This window comes from Schistocerca cancellata, chromosome 5, assembly GCF_023864275.1.
Source record: "Schistocerca cancellata isolate TAMUIC-IGC-003103 chromosome 5, iqSchCanc2.1, whole genome shotgun sequence".
Taxonomy (NCBI): domain Eukaryota; kingdom Metazoa; phylum Arthropoda; class Insecta; order Orthoptera; family Acrididae; genus Schistocerca; species Schistocerca cancellata.
In genome coordinates this window covers 601105564-601118948 of record NC_064630.1, presented here as the reverse complement: position 1 = coordinate 601118948, position 13385 = coordinate 601105564, and the positions used below count along the sequence as shown (strand labels likewise).

The 13385-nt window shown below is 41.4% G+C and overlaps 1 protein-coding gene across 1 annotated transcript in view; it reads right to left on the bottom strand.

Annotated features, from left to right (window-relative positions):
* LOC126187559 (senecionine N-oxygenase-like) overlaps positions 1 to 13385 on the bottom strand; it is a 50061-nt gene that overhangs the window by 16885 nt on the left and 19791 nt on the right. Inside the window, exons 4-7 of the mRNA XM_049928713.1 lie at positions 13113 to 13231; positions 10215 to 10392; positions 3514 to 3664; positions 1452 to 1615 (exon numbers count right to left, since the gene is read on the bottom strand). Coding sequence (XP_049784670.1) covers positions 1452 to 1615; positions 3514 to 3664; positions 10215 to 10392; positions 13113 to 13231 — 612 coding nt within the window. The remainder of the gene's footprint in view (positions 1 to 1451; positions 1616 to 3513; positions 3665 to 10214; positions 10393 to 13112; positions 13232 to 13385) is intronic.

The following is a 13385-nucleotide window of genomic DNA, read 5'->3' as shown; positions in this document are numbered from 1 at the left end:
ATATTGACAAGTGGCACAATCACCACAAGACAATTCTTCCGTAAAATTAAAAGCAGTTACCACATGTGTACTACTTGTTAATCTAGTTAATATCATGATACACTATGTGATCAAAAGTATGCGGACACTCACAAAAACACACGTTTTCTATATTAGGTGCATTGTGCTGCCACCAACCGCCAGGTACTCCACATCAAAGACTTTAGTAGTCATTAGACATCATGAGAGAGCAGAATGGGGCGCTCCGGGAAACTCACGGACTTCGAAAGTAGTCACGTGACTGTGTGTCATTGTATCATACGTCTGTACGCGAGAGTTCCACACTGCCAGATATCCCTAGGTCCACTGTTTCCGGTGTTATAGTGAATTGGAAACATGAAGGGACACGTATAGCATAAAAGCGTACAGGCCAACCTCGTCGGTTGACTGACAGAGACCGCCGATAGTTGAAGACGGTCGTAATTTGTAATAGGCAGACATCTATCCAAACCATCACACAGTAATTCCAAACTGTATCAGGATCCACTGAAGGTACTATGACAGTTAGGCGGGAGGTAAGAAAACTTGGATTTCATGGTCGAGGGGCTGCTCATAAGCCACACATCACGCCGGTAAATGCAAAACGACCTCTCGCTTGGTGTAAGGAGCGTAAAAATTGGACTATTGAACAGTGGAAAAACGTTGTGTGGAGTGACGAATCACGGTACACAATGTGGCGATCTGATGTCAGGGTGTGAGTATGGCGAATGCCCGGTGAACGTCATCTGCTAGCGTGTGTAGTGCCAACAGTAAAATTCGCATTCGGAGGCGATGGTGTTATGGTGTGGACGTGTTTCTGATGGAGCGGGCTTGCAGCCCTTGTTGTTTTGCGTGTCACTATCGCAGCACAGGTCTACATTGATGTTTTAAGCACCGTATTGCTTCCTACTATTGAAGGGCAATTCAGGTATGACGACTGCATCTTTCAACACGATCGAGCAGTTGTTCATAATGCAGGGCCTGTGGCGGAGTGCTTACCCGACAATAACATGCCTGTAATGGACTGGCCTGCACAGAGTCCTGACCTGAATATTACAGAACACCTTTGGGATGGTTTGGAACGCCGACTTCATGATAGGCCTCACCGGCCGACATCGATACCTCTCCTCAGTGCAGCACTCCGTGAAGAATGGGCTGCCATTCCACAAGAAACTTTCCAGCACTTGATTGAAAGTATGCTTGCGACTCAAGGCTAAGGGTGGGCCAACACTGTATTGAATTCCAGCATTACCGATGCAGGCCTCCACGAACTTTTAAGTCATTTTCAGCCAGGTGTCAGGATACTTTTGATCACATAGTGTATCATGGGCTACACAGATAGACTATTCCCTCAAAAGAGAAAATTATATCTTAGATTGATGTACAGCAGTCTAAGGGCAAGATAAGTAACATTTTGTGGCGTTGTAACCCACCTGCGCATCGAAGAGCATGCAAGGGCAGGCGTAGTACGGCACACCGATAAAGGCCATCGTCGGGCGGTCGATGTGCACCACCTGGTGGTACAGAGGGCGCACGTGCTTGTCTTCCACAGTGACCCCGCACTCCGGAGTCAAGAATGGGAATCTGTACCGGTAACCTGCGAAACAAAAAGTAGAGTCTTTCAGCATTGTAACTCAGGACTGTTAATATGCAGTGAACTGTAGTTCTGTGAGTCGCTATTGCCATTCACCGAATTTTCTTGTGAGACTGTGTGTATAATCATAATTATCAATATTACGGGTGGAAAATGCAGATAGAGGGTGAATTAACTTGTAGTTAGTTGTTGTTGATGTTGTGGTCTTCAGTCCAGAGACTGGTTGGCTGCAGCTCTCCGTGCTACTCGATCCTGTGCAAGCTTCTTCATCTCCCAGTACCTACTGCAATCTACATCCTTCTGAATCTGTTTAGTGTATTCATCTCTTGGTCTCCCTCTACGATTTTTACCCTTCACGCTGCCTTTAAATACTATATTGGTGATCCCTCGATGCCTCAGAATATGCCCTACCAATCGCTCCCTTCTTCTAGTCAAGTTGTGCCTCAAATTTCTCTTCTCTCCAATTCTATTCAATACCTCCTCATTAGTTATGTGATCTACTCATCTAATCTTCAGCATTCTTCTTTAGCACCACATTTCGAAAGCTTCTATTCTCTTGTTGTCCAAACTATTTATCGTCCACGTTTCACTTCCATACATGGCTACACTCCATACTAATCCTTTCGGAAACGACTTCCTGGCACTTAAACCTATACTCAATGTTAACAAATTTCTCTTCTTCAGAAACTCTTCCCTTGCCATTGCCAGTCTACATTTGATATCCTCTCTACTTCGACCATCATCAGTTATTCTGCTCCCGAAATAGCAAAACTCAACTACTACTTTAAGTATATCATTTCCTAATCTAATTCCCGCAGCATCACCCGATTTAATTCAACTACATTCCATTATCCTCGTTTTGCTTTTGTTGATGTTCATCTTATATCCTCCTTTCGAGACACTGTCCATTCCGTTCAGCTGCTCATCCAGGTCCTTTGCTGTCTCTGTCAGAATTACAGTGTCATCGGCGAAACTCAAGGTTTTTATTTCTTCTCCATGGATTTTAATTCTCACTCCGAAATTTTCTTTTCTTCCCTTTACTGCTTGCTCAATATACAAATTGAATAACATCGGGGATATGCTACAATCCTGTCTCTCTCCCTTCCCAACCACTGCTTTCCTTTCATGCCCACCGACTCTTATAACTGCCATCTGGTTTCTGTACAAATTGTAAATAGCCTTTCACTCCCTGTGTTTTAACCCTGCCACCTTCAGAATTTATTAGTTGAATTATGTCATATTTATAGCGGATTCACGAAAAAACGTAGGAATTTCGCTATTGTCACATCTAGCGATGTGCTAATCTTCATACCTTTTTGAAAACTTAAGAAAAACAAAACATTATGTCAATTTTACACTTCAGAACCGTCTCATATCACTTAAGGCATGTCAGCATGCGGTTATCCTCCGACGAACATGTATACAGATGACCTAAAGCGGAGGCCAATCACGAAGAGATATGTTCATCGTAATGTTGGTGCGCTACCTTTATACATATCCGAAGTTGTCGTGTTTCTATATAACCTAACTATATTCAGGCCATTCCAAACGTCAAGAATAATGTATGAAATAGGTTTCCTTCATTATGAATCTCTTGGAAAATGATGTATTTTAACAATGGCAAGTCTGACGTGGAGTTTAGCACTATTATTATTATAAAGTACACGTCTAACCTATCACTTCACCTTTTGTGTCCTTAGTGTCAATTCTATACCATTAATCAAGTAATTTTAAGTCTCTTTTTAGGAACAGCATTTTTATCTTGGGTGTAAATTTGGTGAATTTGTTAGAATTTTTCGGCGAGTGCTTCGAATCAGATTCAAATTTCCTTTGTCTGATTATAACGAAAGCAGATCGGCCTGAGAAACGTGAAGATGACAAAAACATACTGCGACACTCACCAGTGCAGTAACAAACATCGTCTATCTCTGCGGATGTCCCGTCTTCGAAAGTGGCAGCGTACTCAGACAGAGATACCAACGTCGGTTTCTCGATGACATTATCGGGGAACTGGCCTTTCTGAGCAGTTTCTGGATGGTAACTGATGATTACCTGGATAAGAAAATATCACATTTATGAGAAAGACATTTAATGTTATTTTGCATAGAGCAGTGCATAAAAAAATAATGTTATCGGAGAAACTGTAATAGTTATACAACTTACGCGTGACAGAAAGTGCATTTCCGTTTCAAAACATGAAGCCAGTTTTACGCGACACAGTGTCCAGAGTACCAAGATTAAGCCCACTATCAGAGGGAGAAAACGCTTGAAACAAAGTGTGTTGTCTGAATAGGCGGGCCTAGAGTTTCAGCAAATCACCGTTAGATAATCGTCTCCGTGTCTTCTCAGTTTGCAATCAGTCGAAAGTAAGATTGTGTCCGCTCAGTAGAGGGCGTTTTGTTTGCTGCAGTTTGCAAAGAATGAATCAGTTATTTCGGCCCATCGAGCTTTTCTTCGGCGTTTTGGAATTCATCCGCCTGCACCCAAAAATATTCGTCGTTGGTATCCCCAAACTGAGAAGACAGGGTGCTTGTGCAAAGGTGAGTGTGCAGGTCTAACTCGCACTTGTGATGACGTCATGGAAAGAATTCGGCGAACGTTTGGGTGGAGACCACGAAAGTCTACTCGCCGCTGAAGTAGAGAACTGGCAATGCTCCATACAACTGTCTGGTGAGTGTTACGGCGTCGTTGGGTCTATAAACCATACGGAGTACAATTAGCGTAACTCTTCGGGTTGGTGGTAAAAAGAAACGGGTTGACTTCAGTAAAGCTCAGCTAAAAAAGATGGAAGACGACACATTTTTACCACGGTTAATTTTTTAGTGATGAAGTACCATTTCATGTGAGCGGTAAAGCAAATCGACGTAAAGTGCACATATGGGGACTCCAGAATCCTCGTGAAACTGTTGCGCACAGAAGAGACTCGCCTAAGGTAAGAGTTTCTTTTGTCATTTCTCGTGAAAAAATGTATGGTCCCTTCTTTTCTGAGGAAAACACAGTAACTGGAATGAACTATCTTCAAACGCTGCAGAATTGGCTTTTTCCACAACTACAGGACGATTTCCACCATACTGCCACAATATACGTCGGTTTCTCAGTGAGTCTGCCTCAACGCTGGATAGGAAGCACGGACCCCTGAGACACTACCCTGCACTCTTGGCACCCAAGATAGTCAGGCATACCCCAGGCGATTTTTTTTTTGTAGGATATGTGAAGGAAAGTATGTTCATCTCCCCTTTATCTCATGACATAGAAGGAGGGGGAAATAGAATAAGAGCTGCCCTAACTTCTGTAAAAGCAGTTCCATTTTGTAAAGTTTATGACGAATTTAGCTATCGTCTAGGTGTTGTTCGTGCTGCTGCTGGTGGACACGTATAGCATTTGTAAAAGTGCAAAGGACTTGGAAGAGCAGTTGAATGGAATGGACGGTGTCATGAAAGGAGGATATAAGATGAACATCAACAAAAGCAAAACGAGGATCATGGAATGTAGTCGAATTAAGTCGGGTGATGCTGAGGGAATTAGATTAGGAAATGAGACACTTAAAGTAGTAAAGGAGTTTTGCTATTTGGGGAGCAAACTAACTGGTGATGGTCGAAGTAGACAGTATATCAAATGTAGACTGGCAATGGCAAGAAAAGCGTTTCTGAAGAATATAAATTTGTTAACATCTAGTATAGATTTAAGTGTCAGGCAGTCGTTTCTGAAAGTTTTTGTATGGAGCGTAGCCATGTATGGAAGTGAAACATGGACGATAAGTAGTTTAGACAAGAAGAGAATAGAAGCTTTCGAAATATGGTGCAACAGAAGAATGCTCAAGATTAGATGGGTAGATCATGTAACTAATAAGGAGGTACTGAATAGGATTGGGGAGAAGAGAAGTTTGTGGCACAACTTGACTAGAAGAAGGGATCGGTTGGTAGGACATGTTCTGAGGCATCAAGGGATCACCAATTTAGTACTGGAGGGCTGCGTGGAGGGTAAAAATCTTAAGAGGGAGACCAAGAGATGAATACACTAAACAAATTCAGAAGGATGTAGGTTGCAGTAGGTACTGGGAGATGAAGAAGCTTGCACAAGATAGAGTAGCATGGAGAGAGAGCTGCTTCAAACCAGTCACAGGACTGAAGACCACAACAACAACAACAACAACAACAATCTGCGCATAGTGATCTACGCTACCTCAAAATATATACACAATAATACAGTACTTGTCTAGTGGCGTGTTGAACTTTTATCATAACATTATACAGCGTTTTGATTTTTTACATTCGATCGACAAGTATTCCATCTTTCGAAGATGTATATGGTTTTGTCATTTGAGGCCGATAGATAGGGAACCTGAAGCTCAGATCATGAATCATCAACGTTCAGTTTGTTAGTAAGAAAGATTACGTACTGTTGATATAATTTAACCCTTTTTTATTTATTTTCAATGGTCGTTTCTTCTATAAAGGATACAGTGTGTCCGAACCATGAAAAATGAACCATGAACCGGTTTAGTTTGCTACTATACAAAGATTATGCGCTGGTAATATGATTTAATCTTTTTTGTTTATTTTTAATGGCCGTTTCTTTTATTAAGGATACAGTGTGTCCTAAAAAATAAGTTATTCCTTTCTATTATTTTTTATGAAGGGGTATTTTACATCTAGTATGTTATAGTGGTGTAAATGTTTTGCCTTTCGTCTTATTACTTGAGATATTAAGATAAAGTATGTTAAGTACAGGATCTGGACAGTTTGTGAATTAATCTTTGTAATGATTGCTCATTATCAGCTAATACTACCTAAACCTGAGTTACTGTTAGAATTGGGAGTATAACAAAGTCATCTATTCATGAAGTAACCAAACTTTAAAGAGAGTTCAAAGAAGAGTATTGCTAGTTTATTGGGGTTGATCTACGAAGCAAGGGTGAGAGAGAAATATTTTTTGCATTACTGGAGATTGCCTCCAGAAGTGGATCTGTAATGCGGAGATTTTTCAAAGGTATACAATGCATGTGGTGAAGCCACAACGGCAGTCCATACCAGTTCTCAACAGAAAGAAAGAGAGTTTCTCGTGATATTCCAAATTCGTTGATAGGAATTGGAGACTTGACTGCCAGTTAATTAAAGTTAATTAAAGGCTATATTGTATTTGAACTAATGGAGCTATGGAGATGTTTGTAAAAATTGCAACGACGTATCACTCCATGTTAATGTAATACTGCCGTCTTCTGAAGAAGATAGGTTTAATCCTATCGAAACCTAGGTAAAGATTACTTTATCCTTTGCAACTGGTCGGCTGTTTTTCATATTATTACGTGGAACCGTTGCTGTTACGCAGCTATGTTTAAAATAATTAAAGGTCATTAAAATAAATCGATCATTTGATGTTGTAACTTTTCTTTGACTAGCCAACGGACACCGCCCTTGGCTTGCCTGGATGGACAACCATCGACTGATGGGTGTGAATTAGTTCTCACACTCACCAGTTGGTTAACTTAGAAATTATGCAAGATGTCGAAAATCTGAAAATATTTGAAGCCATTATATTGGACTTTAAGTTGGAGCCGTGCCATCACTGAGGGGAACTTATTCCTCCCTGTTCCAAAAACTGGGGCCAAGACAGGTCACTCAACTTGTGGTCCAAGAAGCCGTGGCGCTCCGTCTGTGTGTGGCAGCCTCCATCCCCGGTCATGTTGGCAATGGGAAACGTTTTGTATCCGTTTGAGATCACTATTCTAACCCCATTCGGCTGCATCTCCTGGATGCCTTCACATCGTGGATACTAGTAGTGTGCAAATTATCACAGTTTTGATACACAAGCATTGTCGTCCATTATCTTGGGAGCATCTTTGTGTGAAGGTAGTCCTGTTTGATTGGCATGTTTTGTTGAGAGTATGTGTGAAGCAACTATGTTGCTTGCTAACGTGCAGTCACACCATTTGCACCGCGAGCTTCTGGCATTGCAGTTCTACCGATGGCAATGTGATAAGCTTCGTCAATCTGCCACTGTCTTTGTGATTTTATTTCGTAACTCGTAACTGACCTCTTAACTTTTCTTAATTTATTTCAGTTCAACAGTTATTGTTCTCTCTAGGGACTGGAGACATTCTTGTTTAACTTCCATTGTATTTAGGTGTATTTCCTATTTCCTTATTTGTCCTACAGCAACGTTACATCTTGACATTGATTCAGAATGTGGGTGGACTCCATAAAACATCGTAACAGCACTACCACACAGTTAGTCTTAGTTTGTAATATATTGGATGTTAAATTACTGTCTATTAGTCATCTGCAGCTTTCCACTGTCACTTTTCTTTAATTGCATCATTAGTTTCGACGAAGAAACAGTAGATGAAGAAGGCAGATGTTTCCAAGGTCTGGGGACAGGAATATCAGATGAATGGAACTGTCTGGCAGATGGGAAACATGAATAGAGATTACAATCTCAGCGTAAATCAACTTTCTCTAGAGACGTGACGACAGACAAGGTACCATTCCTACTTCAGTCGCCGCAAATCCTGAATATCCTACGATCCTTGAGAGGTGAGTTCTTTATGTGTAGCTTCCCGTGGAAACTGTACAATGGATTTCTTCAGCAACGCCATGAACAACTGTTGTATTTCCTTCACAAACTTGTGTGCAACAGCTTACATAAAAGGCATTTTGTTGTAGAATAACCACAACCAGCTGCTAAAAATTTATTGCATTTCTCCGCATTTAGTCTTGACCTAATTGTTAACACCTGATAGAATAGTTTTTTTTAAAAATATGGTGAATATCACGATTCTATAACTTTGAAAAATAATCTGTGATTACCTTCAGTATTACGAATATGTGGGTTTTGTATGTAGTTTGCCATCGTTCCAAACATGAGGATGTCACGCATTCACTCAGCGTTAAGTAATTAATAATTACTTTTCAAAATTATAGACATCATAACATTACACTTGAGTGTCAGTGTTGAAAAGATCCAGAAAACTATCACAGGTAATGAACTGCCAGTCGTCATGAACTGAGTGAATCTGGTAGAACACCACAGTCACTGAAGTGGGAAGACTCATTTGGTACCGGAGAGCGTCAGTTAGGTGATAAGAAAGCGACCCACATCGTTAGCGAACGGCGCGGTCAAGTGCGGCAAGATAACGAGTGGTTTCTCTGCGCACTAAGAGCAGTTTAAATGAATTATTTTTCAGTTTTTAACCTTTCTGTTTATACTACGGAATGAAACATAATATTATCACCAGCAGTGAACCAGATGATGACCAAGCATGTTATCTGCAATATGAATCCAATGCAATATTGTTCTAACTACAACATGGTTGCAGCACCATTCTTAAATAAAACGTGACGTGTGAGCCTGACTTTGTCAGGTCGACTGCAATTGTACGCAAACACGATAACCACGGCATGGTTTTCGTTCAGTAGCGTTTATGACACAATAAGAAACATCAAAAAACACGCTGTATAACTGTATACTTGAGTTGTGGAAGGATATATAACTTTTGAAATCCTTAAGGTATAAGACAAGTTCTAAACCTTGCTACCCTTTGAAAACGCACTGACTTTTTGTGGAGGTTTTGTCATTTGTTGAAATGGGATTGCCATTTTTCCTTACTACGTATCGTATTAATGTAGTCAAAGGCGCGACAGATGGTTCCGATGCTTTTTCATGGGTTCTTCTTCTTCTTCCGTGTCCGGATGCACCAATTATATCTTCCCTTCCCAGTAATTAGCAACGTAGATTGCTTTGTCATTGACTTTCAAAATATCATCTTTAGTGCATGTTATAGACATATCTGGGCAGATCAGTAGGTTGTCCAAGTCCTGTATTGCTCGGCATTCACACCTGTCGCCATCACTGTAACCCCATTCAAATAGGTTTGATTTGCATCCAGTTACTCCAGTGCGCAGCCGGTTTAATGACCTCCAAGTTGTAAAAGGTAGTTGAAATCCTGTAGATCCCTCCTCAAGTAGTTCCATTGTGGAGTCATCGTTTTATTAATTACCTATTCAACAGCTTGTTCCATGTTTTTCCTGAACCAATCATATCTCTCCGTTTTGTCACATGAAGAAAACAGACGACCGGGCAGGAATGGACCTTACCAGCAGACCATTTCCTCCCATACCCATTTGTATTAAGAAAATATTCAGTAACCACTGTTTAAATTTTTTACTACTGAACTGTAAAACAAAGATAGCTAAGAACACGGTGACTTAGGTAGAATAAATGTTGATTGTGACGAAAGAAATATGACATTCTTACCTCAGCAGGAAACGGTCCGGAAAGTTACAACAGAGCAGCAAATTTACTTACTTTTATAGGCAGTCTACGCAACTTGCTCGCGACAACAGTTGCTACCTTACTAAACCATAAAGACATTGGTTTGCTAACCTGGTGTCAGTCTGAGCGCACCCTAGCACCTCCAGACGAAGTCAGACGACCGAGACTTCTCTGACTCTATAGTCCATTCCGCCCCCCCCCCCCTCCCCACTCCTTCTCCCCTACATCTGACAGTTGACAAATCTACAAAGTTTCTGGTATTACACTTTTTGAATTACATTCAATGTGGCTATAAGCAAAGCTAGAGTAGCACAGGAGTGGTGTGCCGTACCTGCTCAGCCACGGCCGATATGTTGAGGGCGAGGTCGAAGCCGGAGGGCCCGCCGCCCACCACCAGCACCCGGCGGCCCTTGAAGGGCTCCGGCCTCCGGTACTCGTGGGAGTGCGACTGCCGGCCGCGGAACAGGTCGCGCCCCTCCACCGCTGGGTACTTGGGACACCAGAATTGTCTGCGAACAGAGGCCGGATGTCTCACTCCAGAGTTATCTCTTAGATAAGAAAGAGAATGGCATAGAATTCGCCCGGCAATTCCAGTCAATGATCACAAACAAACTTGAGCCAGACTATCGATTTCGGTGCTTAATCATCATATCTCAAGAAAAAACAACAAAACAGAGCTACTGAAATATGCAGGGTGAACATCAACAAAACCGACGAACTACAGAGACGGATTCCTGACTGGAGAAGGAGTAAGGTACTCTGAATATGTGTCCGGAAATGCACCGTTGCCACAGTAGATGGCGCTGACTGACGGATGACACTTCCTCTGACCACGTGCCATGTGTTCCTCGTGTGTTGCAGGTTATGTGATTGATGCAGCGTCCTGTAAGCAGCAGAATGGCCCGGTATTCAAGTCGACAACAAGCCGAGATTGTATTTGTGTGCGGGCAAGCTGACGAAATCGGTCGAGAGGCAGCGCAGCTGTACCAAAACAAGTACCGTCACAGACACCGACCACATCAAATTACATTTCAAGCACTTATTGGGCATTTGAGTGATCATGAGTCCTTCCAGATAGTTGACGCGTAGGGAAGCGGCAAACTGTGCTTACACCATATTTGGAGGACCGGATTCTACAGATAGTGAGACGAACCCTAGTACAAGTTCCAGGCAAGCGGTCCGCAAACATGGTTTAAGTCGAAGTCCGATTATGTGTATCCTGAATCATAAACAGTTCTATCCGTTTCACCTGCAGTACCATGGAGGCGACTTTGAACATGTGACATGCATGCAATTCTACTCTGTACTGTGTTCAGGGACGATTTATTGTCATTTGCACACACTGTCCATTTCCAGACACATGTTCATTGGACCTCTTTTCTTCCATTTCCAGTCAGGCATTTGTCCCTGCAGTTTTTCGCTTTTATTAATATTCACCCTGTATACCTCTTGTAAACAATCAACTATAAAGTAATAAATTACCAGTAATTTAATATAGATAGAATACTAGTGGTTAAAATATTTTTGAGATGCACGTGAATAAAACTACAGAAGCCTTACTTTATTTTCATATGATTAATCAAAAAAATCGCGTCGCACTGGTATAATAATGCAGTGCAGGCCGGGTCGAAATGAGAACGATGTTCCTGTTCTCAGCGAACAAGAGTGCAGTTGCGAAATGCAAAACAGGTTTGTGACGTAAACTCGTCAGATGTCGCTCCTTCACACATATTTCACGAGTATGTACTGTTACATGCAATTAAGTGAAAATCTACTCATTAACTAAAATGTATTATAACTTGTTACAGTAATTATATAAAATATAACAAAAATAGATAAATAATTTTTTTTTAATTTCTTAAATGAAAATGTGTAAGTGACTGATTTAATGTGATGGCAAAAAGCTATGGCGGTAACTTATATAACTGTAATAATAACTAGAATATGGAGCTAACAAAATAATCCGAGTAACTCGTTCTTATTCTTCAATTTTTATTGATTCCTCTTGGCTTTTGTATGTATTGTATATTAACCGTCTTTCCGTACAGCTTACACAATTTTTCTGAGGGTTTCTTGGACCAATTTGCATTGTCCAATGTAGGTCTACAAATCGTAAAAACATATCTTGATTTGTCCTTATTTTCGCTTCCATTATGAAGTGCAGCGTCCGAACCCTTCCTAAAGCAAATACAGAGAATCGTCATGGTACTTAGAAGATTGAACAAATCTTCGAAAGACATTGCGAACACTACGTTTGTTCATCGCCTTTGGGATTATTCTTGCACATATTGTGTACTTACCAGGCAGGGTTGACGGAGGACATTGAAAAACTGCAAAGAACGGTAGGTTGTTTTTTACTGTCGCAAACTGGGGAGAGAGTGTCACGGGTAACATTAGTCTGCGTTCCTATCACTAAAACATTAGGTGTTTTCCGTTGGGGCGAAACCTTTTTACCGATATTCAATCACTGACGTTCATCTCCGAATGGCCAGCTACGTTGTTCACTCCCATCTATACAAGGGGGCATCCCCATCAGAATATAGTATATGAAATCAGGGCTGACACGGGAATGTTTCGTTATTCCCACTTGCTTTTCGGGAGTGGGAAGGTCGAGAAATAGTCTGATAGTGGTTGTATGAACCCTCTCACTAAGCGTGACTTGCATAGGAATCATGTATATGTAAATGACTGTTGTTTGGAGCTTCATTTGACCTCACAGAATTTATAGTTGCAAAAGGAATAAATATAATTACTTTTAGATCTGATTATGTGCATCCACGGTATGTTTCCCAGTTCTGTACACATTATGGAGTCGCTCGTCGCAGGCGGTAGATATTTCGCGCTTATAGAGTGAAACTGGGGCAGGTAGGTCTCTAGTGTAATATACGGTAGCTTTCTATGAGGTTGTATCACACTTTATTACATTTCTCTTTCATGCCCTTTATGCTGAACATGATTTCTGTGGTAAGCCAACTGTGCTTTTCATCTCACAATTTTCTGCGGCCTTAGTTATTTTTCAGCTAAAGCGGAATGTCATGCCTTAACTACAATGTTTATTCTCTTTGCTCTTGTATCGTTGTTTGGTCTTACAAAAGGCTAAAACAGCTCATCTATTTTGGGATTTATTGGCGGTTAATACAATGGCTCACTGTAAAATGAAATCGCACAAGCACAACTGAATAGCTGTATATATCAACTGAAAAGTAGCAAACTGCGCAGAGCATCTCACCCGGTACACACAGCAACGGAGTCGAACTCGTAGGTGTGCAACTGGCGTGTCCGCAGGTCGGTGACTTCCACTGCCCAGCGTGACCCGCGTGGGCTGACCTTCTCCACGTGCTGCTGGAACTGCGAAGAAAGAAATGACTTCTCACCACAAAATATTTCTCCTCTAAGCAATTCAGCTGTCTTTGGCATTTATGTACCACCACCCAGTCATTGTCTTTCAACGTGATTTGATACACTTCAGAAAAAGAACAATCGTGAGGCGTTGTGTGTTCTA